The sequence below is a fragment of the Alligator mississippiensis genome, chromosome 10, assembly GCF_030867095.1.
Source record: "Alligator mississippiensis isolate rAllMis1 chromosome 10, rAllMis1, whole genome shotgun sequence".
In the NCBI taxonomy this organism is placed as follows: domain Eukaryota; kingdom Metazoa; phylum Chordata; order Crocodylia; family Alligatoridae; genus Alligator; species Alligator mississippiensis.
Window position 1 is genome coordinate 9629084 of NC_081833.1, and position 16322 is coordinate 9645405.

At 42.9% G+C, this 16322-nt stretch overlaps 1 protein-coding gene across 1 annotated transcript in view; it reads left to right on the plus strand.

Moving 5' to 3' along the window:
- The window catches only part of ADGRD1 (adhesion G protein-coupled receptor D1), a 243246-nt gene that overhangs the window by 18792 nt on the left and 208132 nt on the right, over window positions 1-16322 (plus strand). The window contains exons 6-9 of the mRNA XM_019486663.2: window positions 6720-6896; window positions 7454-7708; window positions 13595-13656; window positions 15116-15271. Coding sequence (XP_019342208.1) covers window positions 6720-6896; window positions 7454-7708; window positions 13595-13656; window positions 15116-15271 — 650 coding nt within the window. The remainder of the gene's footprint in view (window positions 1-6719; window positions 6897-7453; window positions 7709-13594; window positions 13657-15115; window positions 15272-16322) is intronic.

The window sequence follows — 16322 nt, forward strand, 5'->3', positions numbered from 1 at the left end:
GAAAATTCCTGAGCAGAATCTAATTGTAGTTTCACAGGAAGTTTTGCAGCTTTTGGTTGGAATGAAGTCAGAAAGTCTGCTGTTCATCAACATAAAAAACCCAACCAATCCTGACTAGAGTCAATGCATGATTTAAAATTTTTTTTTTTTTTTTTTTTCAAATCAGGTGGTGGGAAGAACTTTTATACTCAGATTAAATATAATCTCAGCCTAGGGATGCACTTTCCCATGGAGTACTCCACAGTCATTATGCTTAGCACACTTTTCTGAGGTAGAAAATTACTATCCTTCTTATTTTAGGAGATGCACAGAGACTCAGAGTACAGACAAAAGTAACAATTTTTCACCCAATTTGGCCACAGAAAACAGTCTATGGCCATGACCCAACAGAAGTGCAGGACTGCAGACAGTTTAAAATATGACCCATCAGTCATTTTTTAAGATGTCTGCAGCTATGCACTTGTGTGTCATCATTACATGAGGGATCAGATTAAGATATTTCAAAACAAAGTGCCTTCTGTAACTTGTGTCTGCACTGCCTTCCTGCCTGCTTGCCACATTTTTCAGAGTGGGAGGGAGGAAAGAGATGCAGATAGTTGAGTCTAGGGTTTTTTCAGCCTCTGCTGGAGGGTGGGGCTGAGTACACTGAAGCCCCCTCCTGGAGGTGGGTGGTCTCCAATACACCCACTCCACCCTCTAGCACTGGCTGGGGAACCCCTAGAAGGAGCTCCCTTTCCCCCACTTCCATTCTGAAACAGGGGCAGGCTGGGAGAGAGGAGAGGCCATTGCTAGGAGACACTGGCTGCAGGCTACCAGCCAGCAGCTAGGATTTCCCTCCCCCCTGGAGCCAACAGTGAACTTTTGGGTGGTCCGGGGGAAATGAACAAACAATCGCTGTAACTCAGAACACTTCCTGCAAAGTGTTTTCGGTTACAGCGGGGAGCCGTACTTCTGTTTGCACTCCCGTTGATTTGCCCAAAGCCTCCCTGGAAGTCCCCAAGTAGGGAATTGATCTTGGTTTTGCAAGTTTTAGGGTTGGCTGTAACTGCTGGACTGGCTGCTTTTTTCTTCTGCATGCTTCCTTCCTTTGGTCTGCACTGCGGAGGTGGATTACTTGAAGGAGCAGTGAAGTGACATAAAACTTACTGTCCTTGCCTAATGGAAGAATTCTTCTCCTATCTGAACTGGAGATATCACGAAGTGATTTTTGATCTGGAAGAGGCCCGTCTATTGTGGTTGGAAATAAGCCTGCTATTTAAGCTTAGTCATTAACAGCTAAAATCTGTAGTTCACCTTCAAATTATTTTTATTTATTTTTTTAACTACAGAGGGTTTCCTGCATGGGATTGCTACAAGTGTGTGTCGAGACAGGGTCTATTTATATTTGACTGAGGAATTTATATGCAGTCCAAGCTTTTTGGACAAAAATTACTTTCCTAAATTCAATTGGGATTTTTATGAGGAGGCTTAAAAGAGCTCAGTTTTACTTCTTGGCTTACCATTTCAGAAAGTGATGAAGTATATTTAAGGAAGATGACAGACTGGAAAACTGGGCTGGAGCTAACAGGATAAAGTTCAATGTTGACAAATACAAGGTGTTACACTTTGGGAACTGTCACAGGGGGCCTTTCTGGGGACAGTCCACCATTGTTTCTGGGCCAACCACCCACCTCGCTCTCCTGGCATGCCTTGTTGTTTCTTAATTGCTTGTAATTAGGCAGCAGGCTGCCCATTCTTGCCCCAATGCCAGGGGGCACTATTTGCAGCTCCATTCTTCTGCTACGCCACAGCCCAAGCATTGCAGATGGCATCCAGATGACAGTGCTCCTAGCCTACAGCCAGACCAAGCTTAGCCCTCAGGCCTCAGATGCATGCATTCATACCACCCTCCTCTCACTAGGACCTCTCACACACTACCCCTTCTCACAGGGTCTCTTTCACACATCAACAACTTATACTGCTTTGCTGCCTCTCAGAATGAGCCCCTCAGCCATAGGCTTTATCTGGTGCGCACCTTGGGTGGCAGAGATACCAACTTTTGGGCCTCTTCCACAACCCTCACCAGGGTAGTGGCCAGCCAATTACCCAACCAGGGCAACTCTATACATTCACACACAGTGAGGCTCCCTATCTTCTACCCCCTCACTGGGGCTCTGGTGGCTACCTACAGTGATGTGGGAGCTAGAGGTTATTGAGGCACCCCAACCCACCTTCCACCAGAGTGGAAACTGGTCTGGTATTTTCCTGGAGGCTCCCACACCACTGGGAGCACCCCATTCCCAGCAAGGTGCAGTTGTAGGTCAGACCTAGGACCAAGAGCCTCCTGCTCCTACCTGTAGATGTTCTCATACAGCAGTTCAACTAGGCAGTATTTCCTGCCTGGCTGCTAGCAGGAAACTGCTCTGTTTATATAGGCAACCATGGTTCTAATATGGCCACCACAATCAAGCACCTGCTGGCTGCTTGACTTGGCCCTTAAAGTGGCAGGCACCAACAGTGTCCTGCCACAGGAAGACTAATAAAAAATACAAACACAAAATGGGTGACACCTGGCTGGGTGGCAGCACTATGAAGAAGAATTTGGGAATCTTGGTACATTGTAGACTCAATACAAGTCTTCAGTGTGATGCAGCTGTACAAAAGGCATTTTGGGATGCATTAATAGAAGCATTAGGTGCAAGACATGGAAGGTGATAGTACCTCTACTTGGCACCGGTTAGGCCTTGTCTAGAGTATGTGCACTTTTGTGCATTTAAAAAAGGATGTGGAGAAGTTAGAGGGTACAGAAGCAGGTAGCAAAAATGATAGGCAAGTCGTACAAGGCAAGTCGTACAAGGACAAGTTGAAGGAAATAAGCATGTTTAGTTTGTGGAAAAGGCACTTAAAAGGGGACATTATAGCAGTCTTCAAATACCTGTCCTGCTTCAGAGAGTAGGACATGGACTAATGGCTTGAATTTGCAGAAAACAGGTTTTGCTTGGATACCAGGAAAAACTTTTTCCTTGTTAGAACAATGAGGCAATGGAATAGACTGTCTGGAGAAGTTGTGTGTGGAGGCTCCATCGTTGGAGGTGTTTGAGAAGAGTTGGTCAGGAATGATCTAGGCATAGCCTGTTTTCTATTATTTGGTTTTTTCCATGCTTCTGGACTTTGCTGGTTGCCACATGGGTTTGGGATAGAATTCGCCCCCTCCTACTGCTACATTTGTCAAGGTTTTGTTTTTTTTAGCCTCCCTGAGAAGCACCGGTTGCCAAGGCCAGGGATTTTGACTGGGGCGTGATTGGTTTGGTCTGTGGTGGTTTTTGCCTTCCTCTGTAGTTTGTGTGTGTGTGGGGGTGGCCCTCTTCCTGGGATATTGTGAGTGTTTTTTAACAACCTTTGCAACAGAAGAATGTCGACTGCTGTGGTCTCCCTGCTCCACCTGTGACAGATCAGGGTGTTATGTATTGTGGTTATGTCAGCCTTGACTGTGTAGTTTTGCTAACAGGTTAGACAGTGGATTTGTGCAGGATGATTTGGATAGGGATGGCCTTGTCTGAGACAAGGGGTTGAATTATATGACCTCTGGATATTCCTTCCCTATTTCTCTATGAATCAGTGTAGGGTTTTATTTTCATGAGTTATGATCTTTCTTCCGGAGGCTGATATGTAGTAACAGAATGATCCAATAATTTGGGAACTAGCTCAAGACTTGGGAGGAGTGAGTTAAATTACCTGCTTCCATCAGAATAAACCTGGCTGACCTTAGGCAGGTCACTTAATCTCTCAGATCCCCATCTATAGCACCCCACAGGGATTTTGGAATAAAAATTATATTGTGCTCAGATATCATGGCAACAGAGACCTTATTAGTAGGCCTGTCTGAAGCAGCTAGTATTCGCTTTGGATTCAGATTCAACCGATTCGGGGGACAGTGATTCGATTTGGTGATTTGAATCACTGTCCTGAATCAATTCAGAGATTCGGTCACTGCCAAATTGGCCGAGTCTCCGAATTGGCCCCATCCCTCACCTGCTCTCCCAGCCCCGCCCAGCGCTGGCCCACCCAGCCCCAGCTCATTGAAAAAAAAATCCTGGCACTCACTGGCTCCTGCCAGGCAGGGGTCGATCCCCGCTGCCCCCCACTGCCCTGCACTGCATGTGGGGCTCTGTCATGAGCCCCCATTTCCTGCATGCTCTCCTGGCCCCAGCATCTGGCTCTTTAACCCCCCCCACCCCCCCAAAAAAAGCCCCACTCACTGGCTGCTGCCAGGCAATCCCTGCTGCTCCCCACTGCATGGGGGAGCTCTGTCATGAGCCCCAGTCCCCTGCGTGCTCTCTCAGCTCCCCCATGGCTGTCTCACCTGCTCCAGCTTCTGGCTCTTAAAAAAAAAAAAAAAAAGCCCCAGATTCACCGGTTGCTGCCAGGTTTTGGGGGGGGGGGTATCCCTGCTGCCCTCCACTGCCCTGTGCTGCATGGGGGGGCTCTGTCAGAAGCCCCCAGAAGCCCCGAGGCCACCGCAGCAGCCAGTGAGCTGGGACTTTTTTTTTTTTTTTAAAGAGCCAGGAGCTGGGGCAGGTGGGGCAGCCATGGGAGGGGTGGGGGCTGGGAGAGCAGGCGGGGGTCAGGGGGTGCTGGGGAGGCTGGGGGAGCAGGCAGGGGATGGGGCCTGGCAGGGGTCCCCCATGGTCCCCTTCTCCCTCCTCCAGCCCCCACTCTCCCACCCCCTATTTACTAATTTCCAAAGCTCTCCAAACTCTTTTCCTAATTGATTTGGAGAGCTTCAAATCGATTTGGACCTTTTAATTGATCTGATTCGATTTGGATTCAGAGATTTGGCTGCCAAATAGGGCCGAATCTCCTCTGAATCGAATCGGCACCCAAAGTTTTGCACAGCCTTACTTATTACTACCTGTATTTGATAGACATAATTAACCACTCTGAGAGAGAATTTATCGGCCCTTCTACTTGGGCTATGATCTTCCACAGTAGAGTCAGGACTTGGACATCAGTCATTCAATAGAGAGCCATACCTGTGTGGGAAATGGTTGTGATTTTTTTCAGCAATTGTTGAGTTGAGCTTTCTGTGAATTGGTAGGAAAGCGTTGTTAGGCTTCACTGTCCCATGTTTCAGATGAGGCAGAACCAGAGCCCACTCCTGACTTGAGATGTGCAGCATATTTGCATCACATCTCAGAGCCAGTGAGAACAAGTCATGAGTTGAAAGTTTACCGCATAGGTAGGTTTGTAGACCAGGGCTCACCAAGTTATAGCCAACAGGACCAGATGAATTTGGCACCACTGCTTTAGACCATAATTGCTGAAATTTGATAAATTTGGGCTGATGTCGATATTTTGCTAGGAAGTTAATGATAGCACACTTGCACTTCAGTGGGGGGCAAAGTGTTTCTTCTTTCATTTGTAAGGCATATTGGGAATGATGCTTAGACATTATTCAGTGATGGGCACCTTCACTGGGAAGAAGTGGACAAAAAGATTGATTAGACAAAAATACACCAAATGTCTATGCTGTTTATTCTGTAATAACAAAATCCCTTTTTTTCACAAACATGAATATGATAACAGACATATGGGAATGTTTGTTAGAGTTATATGTAGCAGGGCAGGGGAAGGCCTTTCGTCATTAGGATGGATAGGGATTTGCCAGTGGTTTCACCCTCCCTAATAACAGAGCTATCAAATGCACATCATAATTCTGTTGCATAGCATCAGGTTACCTGCTGGGTTTGGGCCTCGATTTGAGTCATCCAGTAGCAAAACTGGCAATGACGTGCACTATTTGGGCAGCCTGCTGCTAATTACACAATCATCCAGGCAGATGTTTTGCCTGCACATGGCAAATCTCCCTTCAGTCCACTATCTTGCTTGTAAGCATTTTCTTTGAGTGTACTCAGTTTGGGTTTTATTCTTAGCACTTCATGCCAGGACTCCTGAGACACGCGTCACTAGGAAGCAGTTAGTCTAGCCACTTCCTTTTTAATTGCTGTCTGCAGAGCCTCTCTACTGTAGAGCTGAAGCGAATCTGTGACATGGGAGAGAGACTTGCTTTGCTGCTTTTGATTCGGTCAGCATTCCCAGGCAGCCTTTACAAGGAAACATAATCACCAAACTTTGTGCTGTTTTACAGTGCAGTAATAATAAAGCTTCTGCTGGATTTAGCTGGACTACTCACAACTGAAATTAAAATTACTAACATGCAAGCATGTGCCAGAATTCACTGATCAGATAGGGAATGCTTAATATTTGTTGTTTCTGCAGCGATGAGAGTCTCGGACTAGGGAAAATAAAGTGATGACTGTGGGTTTGCATAAAGAGGGGGGTATCTCTTCCCATCACGCTGGTGCTCTTCTGTCTGACAACTGGACAATGAGGCACAGTGGACAAAGGCAGCAGTGACCTACCTATAGGAACCAAAGTATAATCAGCTCTTTATTTAAATAAGGAGTTTTTAATGTTAAAATATTGGCCTGGCTTATTTTTCTTTAGTTATGACTAATATTGGAATATTATTGGAAACTTACATAGTAATGGGTATTTTCACATACTGTTTAGGCAAGGGGCAGACCTTTAATTGCTATGAATTGTCACAGTTCCAGTGATCTCTCAAGACCGGTCTGCAAGTCCACTCCCTCCATGTGCATAATGATGTTTGATGTTTGACACTTTTAACCTGAACTGTTTCTCATTAATACTCTTTCTCTCTCACTTGCTTCTGCCAGGAGTAACATTTTCTTTTTTCTGGAAGACTCAGGACCAGCAGGCTAAATATCCCCCAGCCTCCGGGGGACAGGTCATTTCTAGTGGTTTTAAAATCTGCTCCAGTGAAGGTGAAGGCTCTGTGGAATTCTATACCCGTGGGAATTCGATGAAGTGGCAGGCGAGCTTCAGTCCACCAGGTAAAATGTATTGATCATTCCCAAGGGCTTGATATGGCTGTACAATCATGACAACACAGCTTCCATACCTAAAAAGAAAAGATGCTTTATAAGAAAATAGAGCAGAAGAAGAGGGAGAGTTTGGGGATGTCAGTGATGTTATATGATGCACAATTACAATTCAAGTAATGATCCTAGGGTCTCATCGTGGATTTCCAGTCCTTAACTAAAACATTTATTGATAACAGTATCCTCTTTGGTAGAAATGACTGAATGAGGAGTATAGGATTAAGCCTTTGCTGTTGTCATTTGATACTTTTAAAAGCTGGACAAGTATCTAATTTTGCACAACCTTTTAATCGTAATCTTTCTGATAATGCTTTAGTTGGGTAAGAATTCTGTACTTATGCAGTACAGTTTGACCATTTCATTGCTTGATATAAAGAATTTTGTGTTTACATTTACTCCATTGCTTTGCACACATGTAAGCCTCTTTAACTGAGCTAAAACTTACTGGACAGGAAGGCTCTAAATGGGGTTGATGCTCGGACTTGTCAGTGACTCTTAGCGTTTTGCAGGTCATTACTGGACTCACATTCTCTTCACGTGGAAATCAAAAGAAGGACTGAAGGTCTATGTGAATGGAACTTTAAACACCACTGACCCAAATGGGAAAGTTTTCTATGATTATGGGGACCCTACAGCAAATCTGCTGACTGGGACAGAGGGTGATCAAACCAAACGCTATGTGAATGGAGCTTTCGATGAATTCATCATATGGGAAAGGGCGCTTACCCCCGATGAAATTGAGCAATACTTTACAGCTGCTATTGGTAAGTGGAGGCATTGTTATCATACCACGTATTCCATTTGTGTAAACACCAATTAAAAAAAAATTGGGGGTTTTGTAAAACTCAGGTATTAAACTGCTTCTCTCGGGCACCCTCTACACACGCATGTAAAGGTGCAATGGGATTTAATGCACAATCTGCATAATAACACCTCCTGCCATGCCACACGTACATGGCAGGAGGTGTGAGCGTGGGTTTATGCATTAAATCCCATAGTGCCTTATTACCAATGCTAGAGGAACCTAGAGCAGCACCTGGCTGGCTGCAGCTGCACTGGGAACAGCCCCCTTGGAAGATGCTCATGTTGTGCCGCTCTGTGCCATGCCACTCTGGGAGGGCAGGCAAGCAGCTTCAGGTATGGAGCCCCTGTCCCAGCACTGGGGCTCTGGCTTCAGCTACCGGCCGCCTTCCTGGGAGCTGGAGCCGGAGCCCCATTTACTGGGGCAGGAGCCTGGCTGACGATGCTTGCCCAGGGTGGTGTAGCACTGCAGGGGTAAGATCTCCAGTGGCAACTCCTGCTCCCGGTGCGGGGTACAGAGCAGCACTTGGCTGGGTCACAGGCACTGGCGGGAGCACAGTGAGGGCTGCCCTAGTGTGAGCGGGTGGGCCTTAGCTTCATGCGAAGCACGGTGGGGGTCAGGCGGACTGCAGCACTCAGGTGAGCTCTGCTGCAGGCACCCCTCCACCTTTCCCTCGTTGGTTTCGTAGATTTTAGAGTCAGAAGGGACCTATTAGATCATCAAGTCCAACCCCCTGCCCTGGGCAGGAAAGAGTGCGGGGGTCAGGTGACCCCAGCCAGGTGTTTGTCCAGTCTTCTCTTAAATACCTCCAAGGAAGGGGACAGCACCACTTCCCTTGGAAACGTATTCTATATTTTGGCAACCCTCACTGTAAAGAATTTTTTTCCTGATGTCCAATCTAAATTTCCTTCCTTTAGTTTGTGGCCATTGTTTCTAGTTACCCCAATGGGTGCCCTGGTAAACATCATATCCCCTATTTCCTGCTGTCCCCCCCCCCCCCCGATGAGTTTGTAGATGGCCACAAGATCACCTCTCAGCCTTCTTTTGCGGAGGCTGAAGAGATTCAGGTCCCTCAATTGGTCCTTGTAGGGTTTTTCCTGTAGGCCTTTAACCAGATGGGTGGCCCTCCTCTGAACTCTTTCCAGGTTATCTACATCCCTTTTGAAGTGCGGCGCCCAAAACTGGACGCAGTACTCCAGCTGAGACCTGACCAATGCCTCATAGAAGGGAAGTATCACCTCCCTGGACCTGTGTGTGATGCACCTACTTATTCAAGAAAGAGTGCAGTTAGCTTTACTTATTACCTCATCATATTGGCGACTCATGTTCATTTTGGAGTTGACCATGACTGCAAGATCCCTTTCTGCAGTTGTGCTACTCAGTATGGTACCTCCCAGGCTATAGGTGTGTTGATGATTGTTCCTCCCCAGGTGCAACACACGGCACTTGTCTTTGTTAAATTGCATCTTAATCTGTTGCGCCTACTTCTCCAGCCTGCCCAAATCCACCTGGATTTGCTTCCTGCCCTCTAGTTGGTTTACCTCCCCACATAGTTTGGTGCCATCTGCAGACTTGGACAGTCTTACCTCCCCTTACTAAGAGCAGACTCTTGGGACCTAGTGCACAGGCAGCCCCCTGCTACACTGCCCTCCCACATCTGGCTGTGCACCCCCCATCTGGCCACCAGGGGTACATTTATTTAAAAAGGTTGAAAAAGCCTGCCTTAAGGAGTGATAAGACTTAATTAACATGTACTTGCATAGTGGAAGACTTTTACTAAGACATAAGCATCTGATTTAAAGTTATAAAACATTTCTCTCAGTGACCAAGACTTAAAACCCCACTTGGTATGTTTTGGCTGCACCAGAAGTTCGGGGTTTTTTTTTTTTTTTTTTTTTGTTGCTTTTGTTGTGTCCTTAAAAATTATTAATAGCTTAAGGGCATAAATCCATTCTATCTATCCTAAGAATGAAAGTACCTCGTTGTAAAACTCATTTTTTAGGCAAGTCTGACTATGAAGATGCATGCATTAATTAGTTCTTGCTTATAAAAATCCAATTCATTAAGCAATTAATTCACCAAAGAAGCTCAAGCTTGTATGGAAAGCTTGCATCCCTTTTGCTCTGCATTACGAGTGTTAATGATTATATTAGTCCACATTAATTCTGCTTCCAGATTGACTCTTCATTACATAGATTAAGATCTCTGCCATGATACTCAAAGCCCAATTAGTAGACATGTAAGCTAATCAAGCTACATCTCCTATTGGACAAAGGAAAATAAACTAGAACAATCTTTCCCTCTCTTTGTCTCTCAAGTGTTTGGGAACAGCACCAATCCTTAAAGGACGGGGCCATATCAGAAGATCAGAATAAGAAAATCCTGTTTTTAGGCACTGATTTAGTTTCCACTGAAGTTAATAAGAAAGATAAATTGGTTTTAATGGGAGCTGACTCAAGACTATAACAAAAATATACTATAATATTGTTAGCCTAGGTACAGTTTAGATTTTTCAATTAGTACAGACATTATTAAAGTAGTAGCAAACTTGGTTAAGTCATTGGCTGATGACATCAAACTGAAAAACAAAAACCCTGTCATTCTCTCCCACTATCTAATATTTAAGTGTGCAAAAATGTTAAAATCCATCTTTTTTACTAATTATAATGGGACCTATTAAAATGTTTTTTATTAAAGTCTTCAAATAACTTGGCTGGGAGAGCATTCATTTGATACCCAAAATAGCACGAATATTTTGGTGTTGTGTTTGAAAAATCTTTAAAAATATGCTTTAACTTTATAATCTACTTGTGTTGGAAAAATCACTATTGTACCTGGTTATTGTATCTATCACAACAAAACCAGTGTTACTATAACACCACCCAAGCCATAAATCTCGTTCCTTGGTCTAATGTTATGGAAGAATGTCATGTTACTGTACTCGAGTGCTGTAGACTTTTTTTACATTGACCCAGTCCATCGATATGTGTGACTTGTCTTGCTGTCAGGCAAATATGACTCTTGTATAAATACAGAAAGGATAACAAGTTTTTAACTCCTTTGGTGCTTATGACTACAGGGTTATGCTCTAAAGTCCACCGCTACTCTGCCCACTTCAATGCATTCTGCTCAGTAATGGGTGCATGCTGTAAAGAATTTGCCAGGGTTGTTTCCATGAGTGTCCCACTCAAGGAGTTAATCTCACAATTTTGTTCCTAATTATACTTTTTGTGATGTTTGAAAACCTTGCAACATATTCATTCTTGCATCTAAGCAGGTATTGCCGTATTATTGGTGACTTGGTCATAAGCAGTAACGTCCACTGGCTAGGAATGCCAACATTTTCAGAGGTCTCAGAGACTTAGGTGCCATTGAAGACTTGTACCTGGTTTTACATTTATAATCCCACAATCCTGGACAGTGCCCACTCGCCCACCCTTCGTACTTCCAAAGTATGACAAGGTTACATCTGGAAGTCCTGTTTCATAAATTTAGAAGTTAATTCTGTTACTGACTCCTATCATTTAATTTTATTATTGTTGTTTTACATCACCAGTCCTCAACTATAGGGAAAAACTCTGAAGACAAAAACAAGTCTGCCAATTTTATCATTTAAAAAAAAATCTCATGACTTCAAGTCAATCTCATGAATTTTTTGAGTGTTGATTTACAACACTGCCCATCATAAGTATTAAAAAATTATACTTTTTTCCCACGGCTCTTTTCCTCTAGTATGGAGTATTTTGATTGACTGACTGATTTGTGTATGCAATAAAACTTTTTTTTTTAATTCCCATGAGTATCAATGTCCATTAAAGTTGATTCTGGAAGCTGTGACATGATCCCCAGAAATGATGGATACTCTTGATAATGGTAATCCATCTAACAAAACAGGGTCATTCTTGGTGTAATTCTATTGAACCCACTGGCATTATAGTATGGATAGTTTTGAGCTATATAGCATCACAGCTGAATTGGGGAAACTCCCTACTTTAGTTTTTAGTGTCTTTCTTTTTAATAAGATGAAATAGCCATGCTCATTTGTATCCAGAGGAAAAAATTAGACAATACCTAACACTTGTAATTGAGAATTGTACTGAAATACCACAGTAATGGGTGGATATATTTCATATATCTATAAATCATACCACAGGTAGAAGAAAAATATGCTTACTATAACTGCTAGAAATGGTCCAAACCTCTAATTTAAGTGTTTTGCCTAAGCAAATAATTTGCAACAGGCTCATGGTGACCATCAGTAGACATAGTACTGATATTTATTGGTCAAGCCAAAATGATAGATAATAGCTTCTATGTTACTTGAAGTCAACTTGGATCTATGAATCTAAATTGCCAGCAACTCTTGGAGATGTTTTCTGAAATGGCACTCCAGCTGCTGTAAAGCCTGCTTTAAGGAAAGATGTTTGAGTGCCTGCTTTGTGTGAGATTAACATGCCAGCTCACCTTTACTATCTGTCTCCTGTCTCGATTCTTTTGGTCAGTATTTACATGAAATCTGGGCCCTTCTGAATTGGAAGCCTTTCCATTGACTGAAGTGGCCACGTCCAGATGAGCGTGGATGTTTGGTTCCCTGGGGACGACTAGCAGTGGCACATCTTGTGCCGGTGCCACATGTCCACTGGCACACAGCAGGGTACCCAGTGTGGGTTAGGGGAGGCTGGGGCCAGCAACCATGCTGGCGCTAGCAGCCTTACCTGGGGTCCTGGGGCTGGGGAAGCTGCAGCTTGAAGCCTGGCTAGCAGCTGGAGCATGGCTCTAGCAGGCCAGGCTCTGGCTTTGGGTGGCATGTGCTGCTCCACGCTTCTTTTTTTTGTCTGCGTGGGTTTTTTTGACTCTGGGGTCTCCCGGGGTCACCCCCCCCACCCAATGCTAAAAGGTAGCAGCACAGGAAATGCCAGTGTGCAGTGTGTGGCACTGAAGGTGGGTCTGCAGTGCCACCTAATGCACGACCATGCTCATCTGGTCATGGCCAATGAGGCCAGGGTTCACTTTTTGTCTTTCTCAAAGATTTCTGATTCTGATTGATCATGTTCTTGTATGCTGATGCCCTTGATGATCTGTTTCTACTATTGTCCCATCAAATATTTTAGGTTAAAAAATACAAATTATTTGTATTACATTGATGACTTCTGAGATTGAGGCCTTTTTGTGCTAGGTGAAATACATCATGTAGAAAAAGACAGGTCCTGTTCTAAAGAGATGAAATTCCAAATTGAAAAGATAAAGTGGGAGAGGGAAGGTAATATTATCCTCATTTAACAGGAGAAAGACACAGACATAAACTGGTTGTGGTTCACAGTTCCAAAATCCTGTTGGTTCTCTATAGGGCTTATATACGTCAGGAAAATTTACCTTACATGATTTGCTCGAGGTCGTACTGGGAGTCTGGCAAGGCCTAGAACGGAATGTGTGTGTTCTGCCACCAAGATCAAGGCCTTAGCCACAAATTCAGGCTTCTGTTTCTAAAGACGTTGCCACAAATCTAAAATCCCATTGCAATCAGGGCTTGGTTTTTTGCTTATTTGTCAAATTAAAGTATCCCCTTGCAGTGTTAAAATCCAGACAAAGCAGCATTTTGTGTTTGTATGAGGATCGTAGAATAATATCAGCTAAGACATTTAATGAGGCCATTGAAACAGTCCAGTGTAATTTCAATACCAGAACACAGAGGAATGCAAATATCAAACAAATAACATCATCTCAGAACAAATTTCCCAGGTTGTTATTGTGAATGCTTCTCCCAGATGTGGTAAATTGTGTCGGTTTATTTTATTTTTAAAAATATGTATACTGCTTCAAACTTGTTTTTAAAATTGTTTTCCCTTAGGTGCACAGGCTTTACTTTCTTCAACAACATCATGGTCCATCATGACCACTACAAGTACCATGGTAGGACTTGATTTTCTTTAACTTAAAAATGTTGTGTATTGAAGAGACATTGCTGGCCCTATACTTTTAGGTTGTAAGGAAATTTATTATAATTCACTGGATTTCTTTGATATGCTTCCTGGGTATGCTAGTGAGGTCTTCTAGTGAGGAGAAAAGGAGGGCTGTCTTCAGTTAAAAAAGAAAAGAGCTAATTGTTTGGGGGCATGGGGAAGGGGCTCTGGGGGAAGGGAAATACCAGATTATATAACAGTTTCTCCCTTCCAGTTTCATAAAAACTCAAAGCTCTATAAAAACTCAAAACTCTGTAAAAATTGGTATTTCTGAAATACTTCAATATCTTATAAAGATAAAAAATTAATTAGTTCTTTTTTCAAACTTTTTTTAGTTTTGGAATTTGAATAATCTGGGCTAATTTTACAACTAAAATGTCTTCATGTGTTTAAGAGACTGTTGAAGAAATAGAGTTTTAAATAAATGCATAAGTGCTTTAAACATCCTAAATATAAATAAATTCCATTTTAAAATCTACTTTCATTTTCTTGATAGCTACTATTTCAAAATCCTATTACTATATTTTCTCACATACAATACACCCTGGAATATATTATGCAGCTTCTTTTTGAAAGGTAGAATGGAGGGAATTTTTTTTCCACCTTATGGCTGCATAAATCAGCCTAATCTTCAAGTAACTCACCTGCTTAAAGTAATAGAAGCAGGTAGCAAAATTGCCTAAGAAAGGTTAGTTTGATTAGTAGAACATCAAGGCCATTAAAAAGAAGAGAAGTGAAGAACAACGGGCCATTAAGTCAACTGATTGCCTTGGGGGCTTGAATAATAATACTTCTTCACTGTGGAATAGGAAACAAAGCAGGGTGCTTCTCTTCCAGGTAGGAAATCAGCTTCCCTTCTTAATAAATGCACTCCAGATTTGGGGGGCTGATTTTTTGGGGGAAAATGTAGGTTGTAGGTGATAAAATATGGCTGGTTGTTTTTTCTTCTTGTTGTTTGTTTTTTTCCCCTTTTTCTGGAAACCAAGGTAGACACCACCTGAATTTCTAATCAAAAGATTAGGTAGACAAGTTGTCAACTTCACAAGTATTATTGGTTTCAGATCTTCAAAAACTTTTTGTCCAGTGTGTACATGTATAGGATACATATAATCTTGATCGGCTTTTCAGGTTTTTCTTTTTTTTTCCCTGTGGCCTGTTCTGCATAATCATGGTATTACAATTTACAATTTGTTTGCTTTTGGATCAGGAAATGAACTGTTCCTCTGCTTCTCCGGTGCTCCTGTCAGAGAAGCACATAGGTCAATTCTTGGAGTTGCATTGTTAGAATATACTGTGGATTATTTGAAAGAATTGGCACCAATCTTGACTTGCCTTCTTTGGTGTTAAGCACAGAAGAAATGGTTGATTACTAGGATATGCCTTGATGAGATGACATTGCTGTCTTGTAGCTCTCCACAGATGCCTATCATCCTATCATAACTAATCTAACTGAGGAGAGAGGAAACTTTCAGTCCCCAAATGCAATGCTGCACTACCTGGAAAACATATCAATCAGCTTGCCCAACAAATCTCTGGTGGAAAATACTGCCTTGAACCTGACAGAGGTAAATGTGTATGCAGGTCTTAGTATGAAGCCAAGTAACATTTTTCTTTCTTCAGAGGCTAGAACATAATATGCAGCTTTGAAATATTTTCAATGATTACAAGGTACCTTATTTAAAAAAAAGAACAAGACTACTATTATAAGTATGCTTTTGTTAAGGAATCCAGTTTAATTTAAGTCTTTGTCAATTTATAAGGCATGGCATGTCATATTATTTACCCTAAATGGAGCATCCAGGCAGTATAGTAATGGATTAAATATTATCATCTGGTTAGACAATTGAGAAAGAGACATACATAAAAGTGCTTTTTTGCTATGTTTAAAAGTAGTAATTAAGGGCATCTATACACGTGCTCCAGGGTGGAGGGGAATTGCTTTAATTGGAGCAGATCTGAGAGCTGCTCTTACTAAAGCATCCACAGCGTCATGTGTATTCAGCATCCCCGCACTTCAAAATGGTGACAGGGGCACTTTAACTGAAGCTCGTTCGATAAACTTTAGTTAAAGCACCTCCGCCACGATTCTGAAACACGGGGATGCTGAATCCATGTGACGCGGAGGCTGCTGGAGCTTGCTAATTAGCACACTTCAGCAGACTTAATTAATCAAGTCTGCTCCGATGCATACTAATTAGCACGTGTCAGAGCAGAGCTCCATTACATGTATAGGTGTCCTAAATTCCTGTGAAATTTAATGAAAGAATTCAATTCCTGGAAGAGGCTCATATTTCTTTGCTTGGTCTCACTTATTCAAAACAGGGTTCGATCTGGCAGTCCTCCCTGCCATAGGCATAGGACAGACCTAGCGATCTTGGATGGCAGGAGCAATGTAGCCTCAGGATCATGGAACTTAAATGCAAGCCACCTCTACAATGGGTGTTGCAGCCTGCATTGAGTTCTCTGTTGCCATAGCTAGACTGTTACTGATGGCAGCACTAGTTAAGACTTTCTCCGTCCTACGGCAGGAATAGGAATGGCTTCCGATTTGATTCGGAGAGATTTAATGAGTCTCCTGATTCGATTTGGATTTGGAGATTTGTCTGCCAAATCAGG